At 43.3% G+C, this 19,275-nt stretch overlaps 1 protein-coding gene across 2 annotated transcripts in view; it reads right to left on the bottom strand.

The window, feature by feature from the left end:
- Positions 1-19,275, bottom strand: part of slit1a (slit homolog 1a (Drosophila)) — a 169,672-nt gene that overhangs the window by 34,337 nt on the left and 116,060 nt on the right. For both annotated transcript variants that reach the window (XM_077237610.1, XM_077237611.1), the window contains 6 exons: positions 18,506-18,649; positions 16,971-17,137; positions 16,066-16,198; positions 10,148-10,216; positions 9,890-9,961; positions 9,734-9,805 (listed from right to left, as the gene is read on the bottom strand). In XM_077237610.1, the coding sequence (XP_077093725.1) occupies positions 9,734-9,805; positions 9,890-9,961; positions 10,148-10,216; positions 16,066-16,198; positions 16,971-17,137; positions 18,506-18,649 (657 nt within the window). The remainder of the gene's footprint in view (positions 1-9,733; positions 9,806-9,889; positions 9,962-10,147; positions 10,217-16,065; positions 16,199-16,970; positions 17,138-18,505; positions 18,650-19,275) is intronic.

The raw sequence follows: 19,275 nt of genomic DNA, 5'->3' as shown, positions 1-19,275 counted from the left end.
ATACAGTGTAAAGTGTGTTTAGTGTACATGAGTGTACAGTGTGAAGTGTGTTTAGTGTACATGAGTGTACAGTGTAAAGTGTGTTTAGTGTACGTGAGTATACAGTGTAAAGTGTGTTTAGTGTACGTGAGTGTACAGTGTGAAGTGTGTTTAGTGTACGTGAGTGTACAGTGTGAAGTGTGTTTAGTGTACGTGAGTGTACAGTGTGAAGTGTGTTTAGTGTACATGAGTGTACAGTGTAAAGTGTGTTTAGTGTACATGAGTGTACAGTGTAAAGTGTGTTTAGTGTACGTGAGTGTACAGTGTAAAGTGTGTTTAGTGTACATGAGTGTACAGTGTGAAGTGTGTTTAGTGTACGTGAGTGTACAGTGTGAAGTGTGTTTAGTGTACATGAGTGTACAGTGTGAAGTGTGTTTAGTGTACATGAGTGTACAGTGTGAAGTGTGTTTAGTGTACATGAGTGTACAGTGTGAAGTGTGTTTAGTGTACAGTGTAAAGTGTGTTTAGTGTACATGAGTGTACAGTGTGAAGTGTGTTTAGTGTACATGAGTGTACAGTGTGAAGTGTGTTTAGTGTACGTGAGTGTACAGTGTGAAGTGTGTTTAGTGTACGTGAGTGTACAGTGTGAAGTGTGTTTAGTGTACGTGAGTGTACAGTGTGAAGTGTGTTTAGTGTACATGAGTGTACAGTGTGAAGTGTGTTTAGTGTACGTGAGTGTACAGTGTGAAGTGTGTTTAGTGTACGTGAGTGTACAGTGTGAAGTGTGTTTAGTGTACGTGAGTGTACAGTGTGAAGTGTGTTTAGTGTACGTGAGTGTACAGTGTGAAGTGTGTTTAGTGTACATGAGTGTACAGTGTGAAGTGTGTTTAGTGTACGTGAGTGTACAGTGTGAAGTGTGTTTAGTGTACGTGAGTGTACAGTGTACAGTGTGTTTAGTGTACATGAGTGTACAGTGTGAAGTGTGTTTAGTGTACGTGAGTGTACAGTGTGAAGTGTGTTTAGTGTACGTGAGTGTACAGTGTGAAGTGTGTTTAGTGTACGTGAGTGTACAGTGTGAAGTGTGTTTAGTGTACATGAGTGTACAGTGTGAAGTGTGTTTAGTGTACATGAGTGTACAGTGTGAAGTGTGTTTAGTGTACGTGAGTGTACAGTGTGAAGTGTGTTTAGTGTACGTGAGTGTACGGTGTGAAGTGTGTTTAGTGTACGTGAGTGTACAGTGTACAGTGTGTTTAGTGTACATGAGTGTACAGTGTGAAGTGTGTTTAGTGTACGTGAGTGTACAGTGTGAAGTGTGTTTAGTGTACGTGAGTGTACAGTGTGAAGTGTGTTTAGTGTACGTGAGTGTACAGTGTGAAGTGTGTTTAGTGTACATGAGTGTACAGTGTGAAGTGTGTTTAGTGTACGTGAGTGTACAGTGTGAAGTGTGTTTAGTGTACGTGAGTGTACAGTGTGAAGTGTGTTTAGTGTACATGAGTGTACAGTGTGAAGTGTGTTTAGTGTACGTGAGTGTACAGTGTGAAGTGTGTTTAGTGTACGTGAGTGTACAGTGTGAAGTGTGTTTAGTGTACGAGAGTGTACAGTGTACAGTGTGTTTAGTGTACATGAGTGTACAGTGTGAAGTGTGTTTAGTGTACGTGAGTGTACAGTGTGAAGTGTGTTTAGTGTATGTGAGTGTACAGTGGGAAGTGTGTTTAGTGTACGTGAGTGTACAGTGTGAAGTGTGTTTAGTGTACGTGAGTGTACAGTGTGAAGTGTTTAGTGTACGTGAGTGTACAGTGTGAAGTGTGTTTAGTGTACGTGAGTATACAGTGTGAAGTGTGTTTAGTGTACGTGAGTATACAGTGTGAAGTGTCTTTAGTGTAAGCAAGTGTACAGTGTGAAGTGTGTTTAGTGTACATGAGTGTACAGTGTGAAGTGTGTTTAGTATACGTGAGTGTACAGTGTGAAGTGTGTTTAGTGTATGTGAGTGTACAGTGTGAAGTGTGTTTAGTGTACGTGAGTGTACAGTGTGAAGTGTGTTTAGTGTACGTGAGTGTAGAGTGTGAAGTGTTTAGTGTACGTGAGTGTACAGTGTGAAGTGTGTTTAGTGTACATGAGTGCACAGTGTGAAGTGTGTTTAGTGTACGTGAGTGTACAGTGTGAAGTGTGTTTAGTGTACGTGAGTGTACAGTGTGAAGTGTTTAGTGTACGTGAGTGTACAGTGTGAAGTGTGTTTAGTGTACGTGAGTGTACAGTGTGAAGTGTGTTTAGTGTACGTGAGTGTACAGTGTGAAGTGTGTTTAGTGTACGTGAGTGTACAGTGTGAAGTGTGTTTAGTGTACGTGAGTATACAGTGTAAAGTGTGTTTAGTGTACATGAGTGTACAGTGTGAATTGTGTTTAGCGTACGTAAGTGTACAGTGTGAAGTGTGTTTAGTGTACGTGAGTGTAAAGTGTGAAGTGTGTTTAGTGTACGTGAGTGTACAGTGTGAAGTGTGTTTAGTGTAAGCAAGTGTACAGTGTGAAGTGTGTTTAGTGTACGTGAGTGTACAGTGTGAAGTGTGTTTAGTGTACGTGAGTGTACGTAAGTGTACAGTGTGAAGTGTGTTTAGTGTACGTGAGTGTACAGTGTGAAGTGTGTTTAGTGTACGTGAGTGTACAGTGTGAAGTGTGTTTAGTGTACGTGAGTGTACAGTGTGAAGTGTGTGTACAGTGTGAATTGTGTTTAGTGTACGTAAGTGTACGTAAGTGTACAGAGTGAAGTGTGTTTAGTGTACGTGAGTGTACAGTGTGAAGTGTGTTTAGTGTACGTGAGTGTACAGTGTGAAGTGTGTTTAGTGTACGTGAGTGTACAGTGTGAAGTGTGTTTAGTGTACGTGAGTGTACAGTGTGAAGTGTGTTTAGTGTACGTGAGTGTACAGTGTGAAGTGTGTTTAGTGTACGTGAGTGTACAGTGTGAAGTGTGTTTAGTGTACGTGAGTGTACAGTGTGAAGTGTGTTTAGTGTACGTGAGTGTACAGTGTGAAGTGTGTTTAGTGTACGTAAGTGTACAGTGTGAAGTGTGTTTAGTGTACGTGAGTGTACAGTGTGAAGTGTGTTTAGTGTACGTGAGTGTACAGTGTGAAGTGTGTTTAGTGTACGTAAGTGTACAGTGTGAAGTGTGTTTAGTGTACGTGAGTGTACAGTGTGAAGTGTGTTTAGTGTACGTGTGTGTACAGTGTGAAGTGTGTTTAGTGTACGTGAGTGTACAGTGTGAAGTGTGTTTAGTGTACGTGAGTGTACAGTGTGAAGTGTGTTTAGTGTACGTGAGTGTACAGTGTGAAGTGTGTTTAGTGTACGTGAGTGTACAGTGTGAAGTGTGTTTAGTGTACGTGAGTGTACAGTGTGAAGTGTGTTTAGTGTACGTGAGTGTACAGTGTGAAGTGTGTTTAGTGTCCGTGAGTGTACAGTGTGAAGTGTGTTTAGTATACGTGAGTGTACAGTGTGAAGTGTGTTTAGTGTACGTGAGTGTACAGTGTGAAGTGTGTTTAGTGTACGTGAGTGTACAGTGTGAAGTGTGTTTAGTGTACGTGAGTGTACAGTGTGAAGTGTGTTTAGTGTAAGTAAGTGTACAGTGTGAAGTGTGTTTAGTGTACGTGAGTGTACAGTGTGAAGTGTGTTTAGTGTACGTGAGTGTACAGTGTGAAGTGTGTTTAGTGTAAGTAAGTGTACAGTGTGAAGTGTGTTTAGTGTACGTGAGTGTACAGTGTGAAGTGTGTTTAGTATACGTGAGTGTACAGTGTGAAGTGTGTTTAGTGTACGTGAGTGTACAGTGTGAAGTGTGTTTAGTGTACGTGAGTGTACAGTGTGAAGTGTGTTTAGTGTACGTGAGTGTACAGTGTGAAGTGTGTTTAGTGTACGTGAGTGTACAGTGTGAAGTGTGTTTAGTGTACGTGAGTGTACAGTGTGAAGTGTGTTTAGTGTACGTGAGTGTACAGTGTGAAGTGTGTTTAGTGTACGTGAGTGTACAGTGTGAAGTGTGTTTAGTGTACGTGAGTGTACAGTGTGAAGTGTGTTTAGTGTACGTGAGTGTACAGTGTGAAGTGTGTTTAGTGTAAGTAAGTGTACAGTGTGAAGTGTGTTTAGTGTACGTGAGTGTACAGTGTGAAGTGTGTTTAGTGTACGTGAGTGTACAGTGTGAAGTGTGTTTAGTGTACGTGAGTGTACAGTGTGAAGTGTGTTTAGTGTAAGTAAGTGTACAGTGTGAAGTGTGTTTAGTGTACGTGAGTATACAGTGTGAAGTGTGTTTAGTGTACGTGAGTATACAGTGTGAAGTGTGTTTAGTGTACGTGAGTGTAAAGTGTGAAGTGTGTTTAGTGTACGTGAGTGTACAGTGTGAAGTGTGTTTAGTGTACGTGAGTGTACAGTGTGAAGTGTGTTTAGTGTACGTGAGTGTACAGTGTGAAGTGTGTTTAGTGTACGTGAGTGTACAGTGTGAAGTGTGTTTAGTGTCCGTGAGTGTACAGTGTGAAGTGTGTTTAGTATACGTGAGTGTACAGTGTGAAGTGTGTTTAGTGTACGTGAGTGTACAGTGTGAAGTGTGTTTAGTGTACGTGAGTGTACAGTGTGAAGAGTGTTTAGTGTACGTGAGTGTACAGTGTGAAGTGTGTTTAGTGTACATGAGTGTACAGTGTGAAATGTGTTTAGTGTACATGAGTGTACAGTGTGAAGTGTGTTTAGTGTACATGAGTGTACAGTGTGAAGTGTGTTTAGTGTACATGAGTGTACAGTGTGAAGTGTGTTTAGTGTACGTGAGTGTACAGTGTGAAGTGTGTTTAGTGTATGTGAGTGTACAGTGTGAAATGTGTTTAGTGTACATGAGTGTACAGTGTGAAGTGTGTTTAGTGTACATGAGTGTACAGTGTGAAGTGTGTTTAGTGTACATGAGTGTACAGTGTGAAGTGTGTTTAGTGTACGTGAGTGTACAGTGTGAAGTGTGTTTAGTGTACGTGAGTGTACAGTGTGAAGTGTGTTTAGTGTACATGAGTGTACAGTGTGAAGTGTGTTTAGTGTACATGAGTGTACAGTGTGAAGTGTGTTTAGTGTACGTGAGTGTACAGTGTGAAGTGTGTTTAGTGTAAGTAAGTGTACAGTGTGAAGTGTGTTTAGTGTACGTGAGTGTACAGTGTGAAGTGTGTTTAGTGTACGTGAGTGTACAGTGTGAAGTGTGTTTAGTGTACGTAAGTGTACGTAAGTGTACAATGTGAAGTATGTTTAGTGTAAGTAAGTGTACAGTGTGAAGTGTGTTTAGTGTACATGAGTGCACAGTGTGAAGTGTGTTTAGTGTACGTGAGTGTACAGTGTGAAGTGTGTTTAGTGTACGTGAGTGTACAGTGTGAAGTGTTTAGTGTACGTGAGTGTACAGTGTGAAGTGTTTAGTGTACGTGAGTGTACAGTGTGAAGTGTGTTTAGTGTATGTCAGTGTACAGTGTGAAGTGTGTTTAGTGTACGTGAGTGTACAGTGTGAAGTGTTTAGTGTACGTGAGTGTACAGTGTGAAGTGTGTTTAGTGTATGTCAGTGTACAGTGTGAAGTGTGTTTAGTGTACGTGAGTGTACAGTGTGAAGTGTCTTTAGTGTACGTGAGTGTACAGTGTGAAGTGTGTTTAGTGTACGTGAGTGTACAGTGTGAAGTGTGTTTAGTGTACGTGAGTGTACAGTGTGAAGTGTTTAGTGTACGTGAGTGTACAGTGTGAAGTGTGTTTAGTGTATGTCAGTGTACAGTGTGAAGTGTGTTTAGTGTACGTGAGTGTACAGTGTGAAGTGTCTTTAGTGTACGTGAGTGTACAGTGTGAAGTGTGTTTAGTGTACGTGAGTGTACAGTGTGAAGTGTGTTTAGTGTACATGAGTGTACAGTGTGAAGTGTGTTTAGTGTACGTGAGTGTACAGTGTGAAGTGTGTTTAGTGTACGTGAGTGTACAGTGTGAAGTGTGTTTAGTGTACGTGAGTGTACAGTGTGAAGTGTGTTTAGTGTACGTGAGTGTACAGTGTAAAGTGTTTAGTGTACATGAGTGTACAGTGTGAAGTGTGTTTAGTGTACGTGAGTGTACAGTGTGAAGTGTGTTTAGTGTACGTGAGTGTACAGTGTGAAGTGTGTTTAGTGTACGTGTGTGTACAGTGTGAAGTGTGTTTAGTGTACGTGAGTGTACAGTGTGAAGTGTGTTTAGTGTACGTGAGTGTACAGTGTGAAGTGTGTTTAGTGTACATGAGTGTACAGTGTGAAGTGTGTTTAGTGTACGTGAGTGTACAGTGTGAAGTGTGTTTAGTGTACGTGAGTGTACAGTGTGAAGTGTGTTTAGTGTACGTGAGTGTACAGTGTGAAGTGTGTTTAGTGTACGTGAGTGTACAGTGTGAAGTGTGTTTAGTGTACGTGAGTGTACAGTGTGAAGTGTGTTTAGTGTACGTCAGTGTACAGTGTGAAGTGTGTTTAGTGTACGTGAGTGTACAGTGTGAAGTGTGTTTAGTGTACGTCAGTGTACAGTGTGAAGTGTGTTTAGTGTACGTGAGTGTACAGTGTGAAGTGTGTTTAGTGTACGTGAGTGTACAGTGTGAAGTGTGTTTAGTGTACGTGAGTGTACAGTGTGAAGTGTGTTTAGTGTACGTCAGTGTACAGTGTGAAGTGTTTAGTGTACGTGAGTGTACAGTGTGAAGTGTGTTTAGTGTACGTCAGTGTACAGTGTGAAGTGTGTTTAGTGTACATGAGTGTACAGTGTGAAATGTGTTTAGTGTACGTGAGTGTAAAGTGTGAAGTGTGTTTAGTGTACGTGAGTGTACAGTGTGAAGTGTGTTTAGTGTACGTGAGTGTACAGTGTGAAGTGTGTTTAGTGTACGTGAGTGTACAGTGTGAAGTGTGTTTAGTGTACGTGAGTGTACAGTGTGAAGTGTGTTTAGTGTACGTGAGTGTACAGTGTGAAGTGTGTTTAGTGTACGTGAGTGTACAGTGTGAAGTGTGTTTAGTGTACGTGAGTGTACAGTGTGAAGTGTGTTTAGTGTACGTGAGTATACAGTGTAAAGTGTGTTTAGTGTACGTGAGTGTACAGTGTGAAGTGTGTTTAGTGTACGTGAGTGTACAGTGTGAAGTGTGTTTAGTGTACGTGAGTGTACAGTGTGAAGTGTGTTTAGTGTACGTGAGTGTACAGTGTGAAGTGTGTTTAGTGTACGTGAGTGTACAGTGTGAAGTGTGTTTAGTGTATGTGAGTGTACAGTGTGAAGTGTGTTTAGTGTACGTGAGTGTACAGTGTGAAGTGTGTTTAGTGTACATGAGTGTACAGTGTGAAGTGTGTTTAGTGTAAGCAAGTGTACAGTGTGAAGTGTGTTTAGTGTACGTGAGTGTACAGTGTGAAGTGTGTTTAGTGTACGTGAGTGTACAGTGTGAAGTGTGTTTAGTGTAAGCAAGTGTACAGTGTGAAGTGTGTTTAGTGTACGTGAGTGTACAGTGTGAAGTGTGTTTAGTGTACGTGAGTGTACAGTGTGAAGTGTGTTTAGTGTACGTGAGTGTACAGTGTAAAGTGTGTTTAGTGTACGTGAGTGTACAGTGTGAAGTGTGTTTAGTGTACGTGAGTGTACAGTGTGAAGTGTGTTTAGTGTACGTGAGTGTACAGTGTGAAGTGTGTTTAGTGTACGTGAGTGTACAGTGTGAAGTGTGTTTAGTGTACGTGAGTGTACAGTGTAAAGTGTGTTTAGTGTACGTGAGTGTACAGTGTGAAGTGTGTTTAGTGTACGTGAGTGTACAGTGTGAAGTGTGTTTAGTGTACGTGAGTGTACAGTGTGAAGTGTGTTTAGTGTACGTGAGTGTACAGTGTGAAGTGTGTTTAGTGTACGTGAGTGTACAGTGTGAAGTGTGTTTAGTGTACGTGAGTATACAGTGTAAAGTGTGTTTAGTGTACGTGAGTGTACAGTGTGAAGTGTGTTTAGTGTACGTGAGTGTACAGTGTGAAGTGTGTTTAGTGTACGTGAGTGTACAGTGTAAAGTGTGTTTAGTGTACGTGAGTGTACAGTGTGAAGTGTGTTTAGTGTACGTGAGTGTACAGTGTGAAGTGTGTTTAGTGTACGTGAGTGTACAGTGTGAAGTGTGTTTAGTGTACGTGAGTGTACAGTGTGAAGTGTGTTTAGTGTACGTGAGTATACAGTGTAAAGTGTGTTTAGTGTACGTGAGTGTACAGTGTGAAGTGTGTTTAGTGTACGTGAGTGTACAGTGTGAAGTGTGTTTAGTGTACGTGAGTGTACAGTGTGAAGTGTGTTTAGTGTACGTGAGTGTACAGTGTAAAGTGTGTTTAGTGTACGTGAGTGTACAGTGTGAAGTGTGTTTAGTGTACGTGAGTGTACAGTGTGAAGTGTGTTTAGTGTACGTGAGTGTACAGTGTGAAGTGTGTTTAGTGTACGTGAGTGTACAGTGTGAAGTGTGTTTAGTGTACGTGAGTGTACAGTGTGAAGTGTGTTTAGTGTACGTGAGTATACAGTGTAAAGTGTGTTTAGTGTACGTGAGTGTACAGTGTGAAGTGAGTTTAGTGTACGTGAGTGTACAGTGTGAAGTGTGTTTAGTGTACGTGAGTGTACAGTGTGAAGTGTGTTTAGTGTACGTGAGTGTACAGTGTGAAGTGTGTTTAGTGTACGTGAGTGTACAGTGTGAAGTGTGTTTAGTGTACGTGAGTGTACAGTGTAAAGTGTGTTTAGTGTACGTGAGTGTACAGTGTGAAGTGTGTTTAGTGTACGTGAGTGTACAGTGTGAAGTGTGTTTAGTGTACGTGAGTGTACAGTGTGAAGTGTGTTTAGTGTACATGAGTGTACAGTGTGAAGTGTGTTTAGTGTACGTGAGTATACAGTGTGAAGTGTGTTTAGTGTACGTGAGTGTACAGTGTGAAGTGTGTTTAGTGTACGTGAGTGTACAGTGTGAAGTGTGTTTAGTATACGTGAGTGTACAGTGTGAAGTGTGTTTAGTGTATGTGAGTGTACAGTGTGAAGTGTGTTTAGTGTACGTGAGTGTACAGTGTGAAGTGTGTTTAGTGTACGTGAGTGTAGAGTGTGAAGTGTTTAGTGTACGTGAGTGTACAGTGTGAAGTGTGTTTAGTGTACATGAGTGCACAGTGTGAAGTGTGTTTAGTGTACGTGAGTGTACAGTGTGAAGTGTGTTTAGTGTACGTGAGTGTACAGTGTGAAGTGTGTTTAGTGTACGTGAGTGTACAGTGTGAAGTGTGTTTAGTGTACGTGAGTGTACAGTGTGAAGTGTGTTTAGTGTACGTGAGTATACAGTGTAAAGTGTGTTTAGTGTACGTGAGTGTACAGTGTGAAGTGTGTTTAGTGTACGTGAGTGTACAGTGTGAAGTGTGTTTAGTGTACGTGAGTGTACAGTGTGAAGTGTGTTTAGTGTACGTGAGTGTACAGTGTGAAGTGTGTTTAGTGTACGTGAGTGTACAGTGTGAAGTGTGTTTAGTGTACGTGAGTGTACAGTGTAAAGTGTGTTTAGTGTACGTGAGTGTACAGTGTGAAGTGTGTTTAGTGTACGTGAGTGTACAGTGTGAAGTGTGTTTAGTGTACGTGAGTGTACAGTGTGAAGTGTGTTTAGTGTACATGAGTGTACAGTGTGAAGTGTGTTTAGTGTACGTGAGTATACAGTGTGAAGTGTGTTTAGTGTACGTGAGTGTACAGTGTGAAGTGTGTTTAGTGTACGTGAGTGTACAGTGTGAAGTGTGTTTAGTGATAGGAATAAAGAGATACGTACAGCAGGCGCAGGGACCGCAGACCCCCGAAGGCGAGAGTCGGGATACAGCGGAGAGCGTTATAGCTCAGGATCCTGCGGGACAAAAGCACAAATCCTCCAGTGAGATTCAGTTTCACAGCTGAGACTCAGCATGACATTAATGTGATCATGACGTACAGGGTCGTGAGCTGACTCATGTTGGAGAACGAAGAATTGGTCAAGGAGCTGATTTTGTTGTTACTCAGGTCTCTGAAACGAAAGATCATCAAACCAGCTGATGAATGGCACTGAAGAGGACAGCTTATATGATATTATTATCTTATAATGAGAGAGAGAGAGTGAGAGAGAGAGAGAGAGAGAGAGAGAGAGAGAGAGAGAGAGAGAGAGAGAGAGAGAGAGAGAGAGAGAGAGAGAGAGAGAGAGAGAGAGACATACACTAGCTGCAGGTTTTTGTAGTTGGACAGCTCTTTCGGCACTGCGCTGAACTGGTTTCCGTCCAGGTATCTGCACAAATGATATTAAAAGAACATAATTACATCTGTTTCTCACACAATCTTACTCACTACTGAATGTTTTTTATAGTACTGGGCAACGATTAATCACAAAAAAAAGAAAGTTTGTGTTTACACAATATATGTGTGTGTACTGTGTATAATTAGTTTGTATATATAAATACACACACATGCATGTATAAATTTAAGAAATATTTACATGTATATACTGTATATATATATTTATAAAATTTATATCATGTATAAGTATAAATATTTTATATATAAACAACAAAAATTTTCTTAAATATATACATGCATGTGTGTGTAATGTGTATATACAAAATAATTATACTATACATATAATAATTATATAACTGTTCATTGATAATGTCAGCTCAGGTCTAATAACTAATATCAACAGACACAACTTTTGATTTTAATAATGTATCAGTAAATGTTGAAATTTACATGTAATGTCTAGTTCAGTCATGAAACTAGAGGGCGCTGGCTGACCGGGCTTTTACATGCAATCACATTATTACCACATGACACAAGCTGATTGGCTATGCTGGTCCTGCATCCAATGAGATCGCTTGCTCAACATTTAAATAATCTGGTTGAGTGTTTGCTGTAAGCTAGTCCTGCAGCGCTAAAAGAGTTCCTGTGAACCCCTCCTCCTCCCCAGCTCCACCTGTGTGTGTGTGTGTGTGTGTGTGTCCTGCAGCGCTAACAGAGTTCCTGTGAACCCCTCCTCCTCCCCAGCTCCACCTGTGTGTGTGAGTGTGTCCTGCAGCGCTAACAGAGTTCCTGTGAACCCCTCCTCCTCCCCAGCTCCACCTGTGTGTGTGTGTGTGTGTGTGTGTGTGTGTGTGTGTGTGTGTGTGAGTGTGTGTGTGTGTGTGTGTGTGAGTGTGTGTTCTGCAGCGCTAACAGAGTTCCTGTGAACCCCTCCTCCTCCCCAGCTCCACCTGTTTGTGTGTGTGTGTGTGTGTGTGTGTGTGTGAGTGTGTGTCCTGCAGCGCTAACAGAGTTCCTGTGAATCCCTACTCCTCCCCAGCTCCACCTGTGTGTGTGTGTGTGTGTGTGTGTGTGTGTGTGTGTGTGTGTGTGTGTGTGTGTGTGTGAGTGTGTGTTCTGCAGCGCTAACAGAGTTCCTTTGAACCCCTCCTCCTCCCCAGCTCCACCTGTTTGTGTGTGTGTGTGTGTGTGTGAGTGTTTTTCCTGCAGCGCTAACAGAGTTCCTGTGAACCCCTCCTCCTCCCCAGCTCCACCTGTGTGTGTGTGTGTGTGTGTGTGTGTGTGTCCTGCAGCGCTAACAGAGTTCCTGTGAACCCCTCCTCCTCCCCAGCTCCACCTGTGTGTGTGTGTGTGTGTGTGTGTGTGTGTGTGTGTGTGTGTGTGTGTGTGTGTGAGTGTGTGTCCTGCAGCGCTAACAGAGTTCCTGTGAACCCCTCCTCCTCCCCAGCTCCACCTGTGTGTGTGTGTGTGTGTGTGTGTGTCCTGCAGCGCTAACAGAGTTCCTGTGAACCCCTCCTCCTCCCCAGCTCCACCTGTGTGTGTGTGTGTGTGTGTGTGTGTGTGTGTGTGTGTGTGTGTGTGTGTGTGTGTGTGTGTGTGTGTGTGTGTGTGAGTGTGTGTTCTGCAGCGCTAACAGAGTTCCTGTGAACCCCTCCTCCTACCCAGCTCCACCTGTGTGTGTGTGTGTGTGTGTGTGTGTGTCCTGCAGCGCTAACAGAGTTCCTGTGAATCCCTCCTCCTCCCCAGCTCCACCTGTGTGTGTGTGTGTGTGTGTGTGTGTGAGTGTGTGTTCTGCAGCGCTAACAGAGTTCCTGTGAACCCCTCTTCCTCCACAGCTCCACCTGTGTGTGTGTGTGTGTGTGTGAGTGTGTGTCCTGCAGCGCTAACAGAGTTCCTGTGAACCCCTCCTCCTCCCCAGCTCCACCTGTGTGTGTGTGTGTTTGTGTGTGTGTGAGTGTGTGTTCTGCAGCGCTAACAGAGTTCCTGTGAACCCCTCCTCCTCCACAGCTCCACCTGTGTGTGTGTGTGTGTGTGTGTGTGTGTCCTGCAGCGCTAACAGAGTTCCTGTGAATCCCTCCTCCTCCCCAGCTCCACCTGTGTGTGTGTGTGTGTGAGTGTGTGTCCTGCAGCGCTAACAGAGTTCCTGTGAATCCCTCCTCCTCCCCAGCTCCACCTGTGTGTGTGTGTGTGTGTGTGTGTGTGTGTGTGTGTGTGTGTGAGTGTGTGTCCTGCAGAGCTAACAGAGTTCCTGTGAACTCCTCCTCCTCCCCAGCTCCAACTGTGTGTGTGTGTGTGTCCTGCAGCGCTAACAGAGTTCCTGTGAATCCCTCCTCCTCCCCAGCTCCACCTGTGTGTGTGTGTGTGTGTGAGTGTGTGTCCTGCACCGCTAACAGAGTTCCTGTGAATCCCTCCTCCTCCCCAGCTCCACCTGTGTGTGTGTGTGTGTGTGTGTGTGTGTGTGTGAGTGTGTGTCCTGCAGCGCTAACAGAGTTCCTGTGAACTCCTCCTCCTCCCCAGCTCCACCTGTGTGTGTGTGTGTGTGTGTGTGTGTGTGTGTGTGTGTGTGTGTGAGTGTGTGTTCTGTAGCGCTAACAGAGTTCCTGTGAACCCCTCCTCCTACCCAGCTCCACCTGTGTGTGTGTGTGTGTGTGTCCTGCAGCGCTAACAGAGTTCCTGTGAATCCCTCCTCCTCCTCAGCTCCACCTGTGTGTGTGTGTGTGTGTGTGTGTCCTGAAGCGCTAACAGAGTTCCTGTGAACTCCTCCTCCTCCCCAGCTCCACCTGTGTGTGTGTGTGTGTGTGTGTGTGAGTGTGTGTTCTGCAGCGCTAACAGAGTTCCTGTGAACCCCTCCTCCTCCCCAGCTCCACCTGTGTGTGTGTGTGTGTGTGTCCTGCAGCGCTAACAGAGTTCCTGTGAACTCCTCCTCCTCCCCAGCTCCACCTGTGTGTGTGTGTGTGTGTGAGTGTGTTCTGCAGCGCTAACAGAGTTCCTGTGAACCCCTCCTCCTCCCCAGCTCCACCTGTGTGTGTGTGTGTGTGTGTGAGTGTGTGTTCTGCAGCGCTAACAGAGTTCCTGTGAACCCCTCCTCCTCCCCAGCTCCACCTGTGTGTGTGTGTGTGTGTGTGAGTGTGTGTTCTACAGCGCTAACAGAGTTCCTGTGAACCCCTCCTCCTCCCCAGCTCCACCTGTGTGTGTGTGTGTGTGTGTGTGTGTGTGTTCTGCAGCGCTAACAGAGTTCCTGTGAACCCCTCCTCCTCCCCAGCTCCACCTGTGTGTGTGTGTGTGTGTGTGTGTGTGTGTGTGTGTGTTCTGCAGCGCTAACAGAGTTCCTGTGAACCCCTCCTCCTCCCCAGCTCCACCTGTGTGTGTGTGTGTGTGAGTGTGTGTCCTGCAGCGCTAACAGAGTTCCTGTGAACCCCTCCTCCTCCCCAGCTCCACCTGTGTGTGTGTGTGTGTGTGTGAGTGTGTGTCCTGCAGCGCTAACAGAGTTCCTGTGAACCCCTCCTCCTCCCCAGCTCCACCTGTGTGTGTGTGTGTGTGTGTGTGAGTGTGTGTTCTGCAGCGATAACAGAGTTCCTGTGAACCCCTCCTCCTCCCCAGCTCCACCTGTGTGTGTGTGTGTGTGTGTGTGTGTGAGTGTGTGTATGTCCTGCAGCGCTAACAGAGTTCCTGTTTACCCCTCCTCCTCCCCAGCTCCACCTGTATGTGTGTGTGTGTGTGTGTGTGTGTGTGTGTGTGTGTGTGTGTGTGTGTGTGTGTGTGTGTGTGTGTGTGTGTGTGTGTGTGTGTGTGTGTGCGTGCGTGCGTGTGTGTGGGCGCGTGTGTGTGTGCGTGTGCCTCTCAGCAGCAGGAGGTGGAGGTTTAATGACGGTCTGAGAGCAACACCTGGGCCGGCTCTAAAGTCAGTGAGAGCGTGAGTAAATGACAGGTTTTCACGCTCTGAGGGACGACAGGCGTCTGATGTGTGTCACTCCCACGCTAAAACACACACTCATTACACTCACACTCATTACACTCACACACAGAACTGCTTCATCCAGGACCACAACACTTCAAATAAGGTCATGTTCAGGTAACGTTTTTTTGTTAATTGTTAGTTCATGTAAGCTGTGGTCCTTTCAATAATATTAATATTTGATATTAAAGATGTAAAATAAATCTCTGATGTCCCCGGAGTGTGTGTGTGAAGTTTTAGCACAAAATACCCCATAGATATTTTTATATAGCATGTTAAAGTTGTCACTTTTTGAGGGTTAACAAAAAAAGCACCGTTTTGTGTCTGGCCTTTTAAATGCAAATGAGCTGCCTCAGAGGGCGGGGTTTCAAGAGCTTGTGTGTGTTAGCAGAGCGATTACCTCACGCAGACACACTATAATGACAGAAACTGTTCTGTTCTTTAATGCTAAAACAGAGTCAGACAAAGATGGAGAGACTCAAGAAGAAGTGACAGCATGTAGAATGCAACAGGACGTCTCTGAATGGTTAGTTGATGAATTTATGTTGCTGATGTGGAGTTAACTATCTTCAATTAGCATATTCTGTCATGATTATCTATAAACCGCTCTGAACAGTTGTGAGATGCACAGAGTGACTTTCTATTGCATGTGAAAAGAAGGATGCTAAAGTTTGAGCTGACTCACAAATGTACTCTTATACACTGTACGGTTTGATAAGAGAGCTGATCATCTCAGAGTTTATTAAAGAATCTGACAGTAACGTGTTTTTGTAACCAGCAACAACACTCGAAAAAATATTTATGCCTAAATGTATGAGGGACTGCAGATAAAAATTAGCTAATTTGGCTAAATATTGCTTTTTTCATGTATTAATAATGTGTATTGTCCCTGATTAAATGAAGAAAAATAAATTACATTTTCTCAGTTGCTGACTTTTTATCTCTATGAACTGCTCTGAGAGGCTCCGCCCACTGTGGAATCTCATTGGTTCTCATCTTGATACACATTAACATGACATTTGCTCTGATTGGCTGTGATTTTGAATGGGGCGGGGCTACATGTATATACCCACTCTGATTGGCTCGATTGTCTTTCACAGGCAAACATGATAGAAAATGTGTTCGTAGTCGGTGTAGAACAGATAAAAGTCATTCAAATCATAACTAACTTCTCTTGCCATTGCAGGATGTAGGCTAATGTTGTGTTGTCTGTGCATTATATTAAAGACAACATTTCCTATCATGTATGCCTATGAAAGACGACCGAACCAATCAGAATAAGTGTTCTGCAGTGCCTCTCCTTGACCTTCCGGTCTCTCTCTTGAAGCCAACACTGAAGTGACTTACACTGCAGTTCATCGACCGGCCACTAGAGACCGGCTGCAGAAGAGTCAATCCCATAGACCCCCATGTTAAAATGCCCAACTTTACAGCAGAAAAAACATGTTTACAGCCTAGTGCAAAAATGGTTTTGGTCTATATAGCTAATTTTGTCTTTCATAACAACTGTGAGGGGGGTGAATTTTTTAAACTCAACCGTTTAAATTATATTAAGCCTTAAAGTTCTCCATAATTAAGGGCGTGGCCACTTGAGTGACAGGTGGATTGCCGCTGATGTCACTACTAGCTGCTGTCTGTTAGCGTCACGTCACCTCAGCTAATCCGCCTCGCTGCACATGTTGGTTTATCCGGGAGTGACGCTGCCAAGATGGCGACGCACACTTATATATATATATATGTGTGACGTAGTTGATCTGCTTTATTTCTCTCTTTATAGTAGAAGTTCTGAATGGCCGGTAACTTGCCAAACTGGCCGGTAAATGTAAAAGCAAACCCTGATCAGGACACACAGTGTAATAGTTGTGTCTCATGTGGCGGAGACTCACAGCTCGGTGACGTTGCGAGGAATGCCTCTGGGTAAGAGGTGCAGGTGTTTGTTGCTGCAGCGCACCACCGTCTCCAGACAGGAGCACTCGCTGGGACACGGGGCCGGCGGGGAGCAGCTCGCCTCCTCGGCATCTGAGGGAACACCAGCGTTAGCACTCGCACAACACTGACCATACACACATTACAGGTTTCCTGTCAGAGCGGGTGTGTGTTAGCGGCCCCTGAGTTAATAACTAATAATCGTTGTGACGGAAGTGAATCAATCAAAACTAACTTTATTCTAGATCTGCTGTAAAGCCAAAACAATCTCTGTTACTGTAATCTCCTATTATCACTGTAACGCTGCTGTGAAACATCTATATTGTTAAAGTGCTGTATAAATGAAGGAGACTGGACATGGAGCTGGCTGAATTACAGTCAAACCAACAATTATTCAGACACCAGATATCATTTTTGATATTTTTCTACTAGTGTGTGCAGGACACTATAGTTCATTTATGTAAGTGAGGAGAGCAAAATAAAGTAAACTGTCACATATTATACCCAATAATTCTTCATACAGCGAATACCAGTAAAAATATGGGACCAAAAATTATTCCGACATTTTGACCTGATCATGAATAGTTTTTACTTTAATTGCTAATGCACATTTTTACACCACAGACTGAACAACATGAAGCATTGCTTGGTGATTGGTTGAGCTAAACTGGTATTATCTAATTGTGTAGTTAAATTTAACAGCTGACAGATATTCAACATAATTCATGTGTGAGACAGTCTAACAGAAGGACGGACAAAACCAGTCAAATATCAACTGAGTTCATAACTCGGAGTTCTTGTCATATGTATAGCTATAGCGAATAAATGGTGATAATGTGACAAATGTCTGAGTAAGTGTTTTCACCGTCGTCGCAGCGGAAGTCCGGCAGAGCGACGTCCTGCAGGGGAATCTCCTTGAGGAAGGCGGGCCGCTGGCAGCGAGGGTTCCCCGTCACGATCTTACGGCTCCTCAGCCACACGCTCAGCCAGGACAGGCGGCAGTCACAGTTGAACGGGTTGGCCAGCAGGTTTCTGCCACACACACACACACACACACACACACACACACACACACACACACACACACACACACACACACACACACACACACACACACACACACACACACAAACACACACACACACACAGAGACAGAGAGATTAATTAGCCTCATCTGCAGGACCAAACCAAAGTCCCTGTAAGGCAAGTCATTTCACTTGGCGGCCATCTTTGAAGCGCCTCTTAGAGTTTCCTCTCTTTGAATGGGGAAATTATCCAAGCTGCAGTGATGCAATTACTTTACCAATTGACGAATGGCTCTTTTATTTAGGAGGCGGGGCTTACAGATGCAAACCGGGGTAAATGTGTTTTTTTATGTGTGCCTTTCTTAAAATAAGCTAGCTAACTTTGGCATTTTTGCAAGATTACTCACTAATTTTGGGAATGGAATGAACATAACTCCATTATATTGCCATCCTGGATCCAAAGGTTCAGAGTCTCGACACGATCCAGGCGAGCGATAAGAGTCTGATCTAGACAAACCATCCGTCTAAAAAAAATAAACTTTTATAAACTTTTAAACCACAAATGCTGGTCTTGCTCTAGCTGTGATGCGACACACATTACGCAATCATGTTGAAAGGTCACGCGTGTTCCAGTTCAGAAATGTAGAGTAGAGGGAAAAACTCAAAAATTCATCTCATTTTCAACTTCAAAATCGTCCGACATCGTTATTTTACCTTTAATTTATTTTATTTTTTTGTAAATGGCGTTTGACTCAGTCTTTGTACGTTCGCTTTGTAAACACTGGGTCTGTTCTTCCTCCTACGTCACGCTTGACCTTTCAACCTGATTACGTAATGTGTGGCGCATCACAGCTAGAGCAAGACCAGCATTTGTGGTTAAAAGTATATAAAAGTTTATTTAGTTATAAATGTGCGCTGGTTTGTCTAGATCAGACTCTTATTCCTCGGCTGGATCGTGTCGAGACTTTGAAGTCTTCGGACTCCATTGAAGTCACTATATGGAGGAAAGACATGAACATCTTGAATAACGTTTGGCCGTGAGTTAAATTATCACTAACTTTAATTCTGAAGTGAATTTCTCCTTTAAAGGAACATTTCGTTTTGCAGATATTATGGAATGCTACTTTTGAATATTCTCTGAACGTTCTGAAACAAGTACATACGAACCTAAAACATTTCAGAAATAAATGTTCTGTAACTGATGTATAAATAATGTTTTTGTGCAAATGCTTTGAGAACATTATTAAAGGCCAGATAACGTTGAAAGAACGTTCTATAACGTTCCTGTAAGAACGTTAGTTCGTAACGCTCTGAGACGGTTGTTATCGCTGCCAGCTGGAGCGAGGTGAGAGGAAGCATGTGTCGCTGGACTCACAGTGTGGAGAGGCTCTGCAGCGTGTCGAAGGCTCCCGGGCTGATGCTGCTCAGCGTGTTGTCGTACAGGGACAGCAGACGCACGCTGTGTAAGCCTGTGAAGCTGTTGTTGTGGATGCAGCTGATCCGATTGTTACGAAGCATTCTGGAAAACACAGAGCGTGAGGATGAACTCAGATGAAGAAAATGCTACATTATAGCGCTGCGCGATTAATCACAATTTCCATGTAATCGCACTTAAACCGATTTGGCTCATCACGTTTTGAAATGGCAAAGGCTGTGATTATTAGTAATGAGCAGCTCGTCAGTAGGGCTGGGTATCGTAACAAAATTTTCGATACCGATACCGATACCGATACCTTGACTTCGATACCGGTTCCTGAACGATACTTTTTTCGATACCAATTTTATCAATATAACATTACTTAAAAAAAAACTTTTATTTTTTCAGTTTGTTGACTTTTTTACACTCATATTTTGAGTCTGTAAAAAAGCACCAATGCTAAAGTTTTCTATGTTTCCTAATCATTTAACAACATGTATTCTTTACTTCAATGAGCTCATTGTTTCTGCCTTAACTTAATGCATTGTTTAACAATGAAACTGAATGAAAATTAATTGAAATGCATTACACACAGTCACCTCTGATAACAGATCACTCTAAATTGTAATTTAGACACATGCATTTTCTGTAAAGCTCCTTTGAAACGATATGTATTGTGAAAAATGCTATACAAATAAATGTGAATTGAATTAAATATAGGCTACTGG

The sequence above is a fragment of the Siphateles boraxobius genome, unplaced genomic scaffold (assembly GCF_051911475.1).
Source record: "Siphateles boraxobius isolate OS27281-9 unplaced genomic scaffold, OSU_SipBor_1 204, whole genome shotgun sequence".
In the NCBI taxonomy this organism is placed as follows: Eukaryota; Metazoa; Chordata; class Actinopteri; order Cypriniformes; family Leuciscidae; genus Siphateles; species Siphateles boraxobius.
The sequence above is the reverse complement of the archived record's forward strand: the minus strand, read 5'-3'. Positions and strand labels throughout refer to the sequence as shown.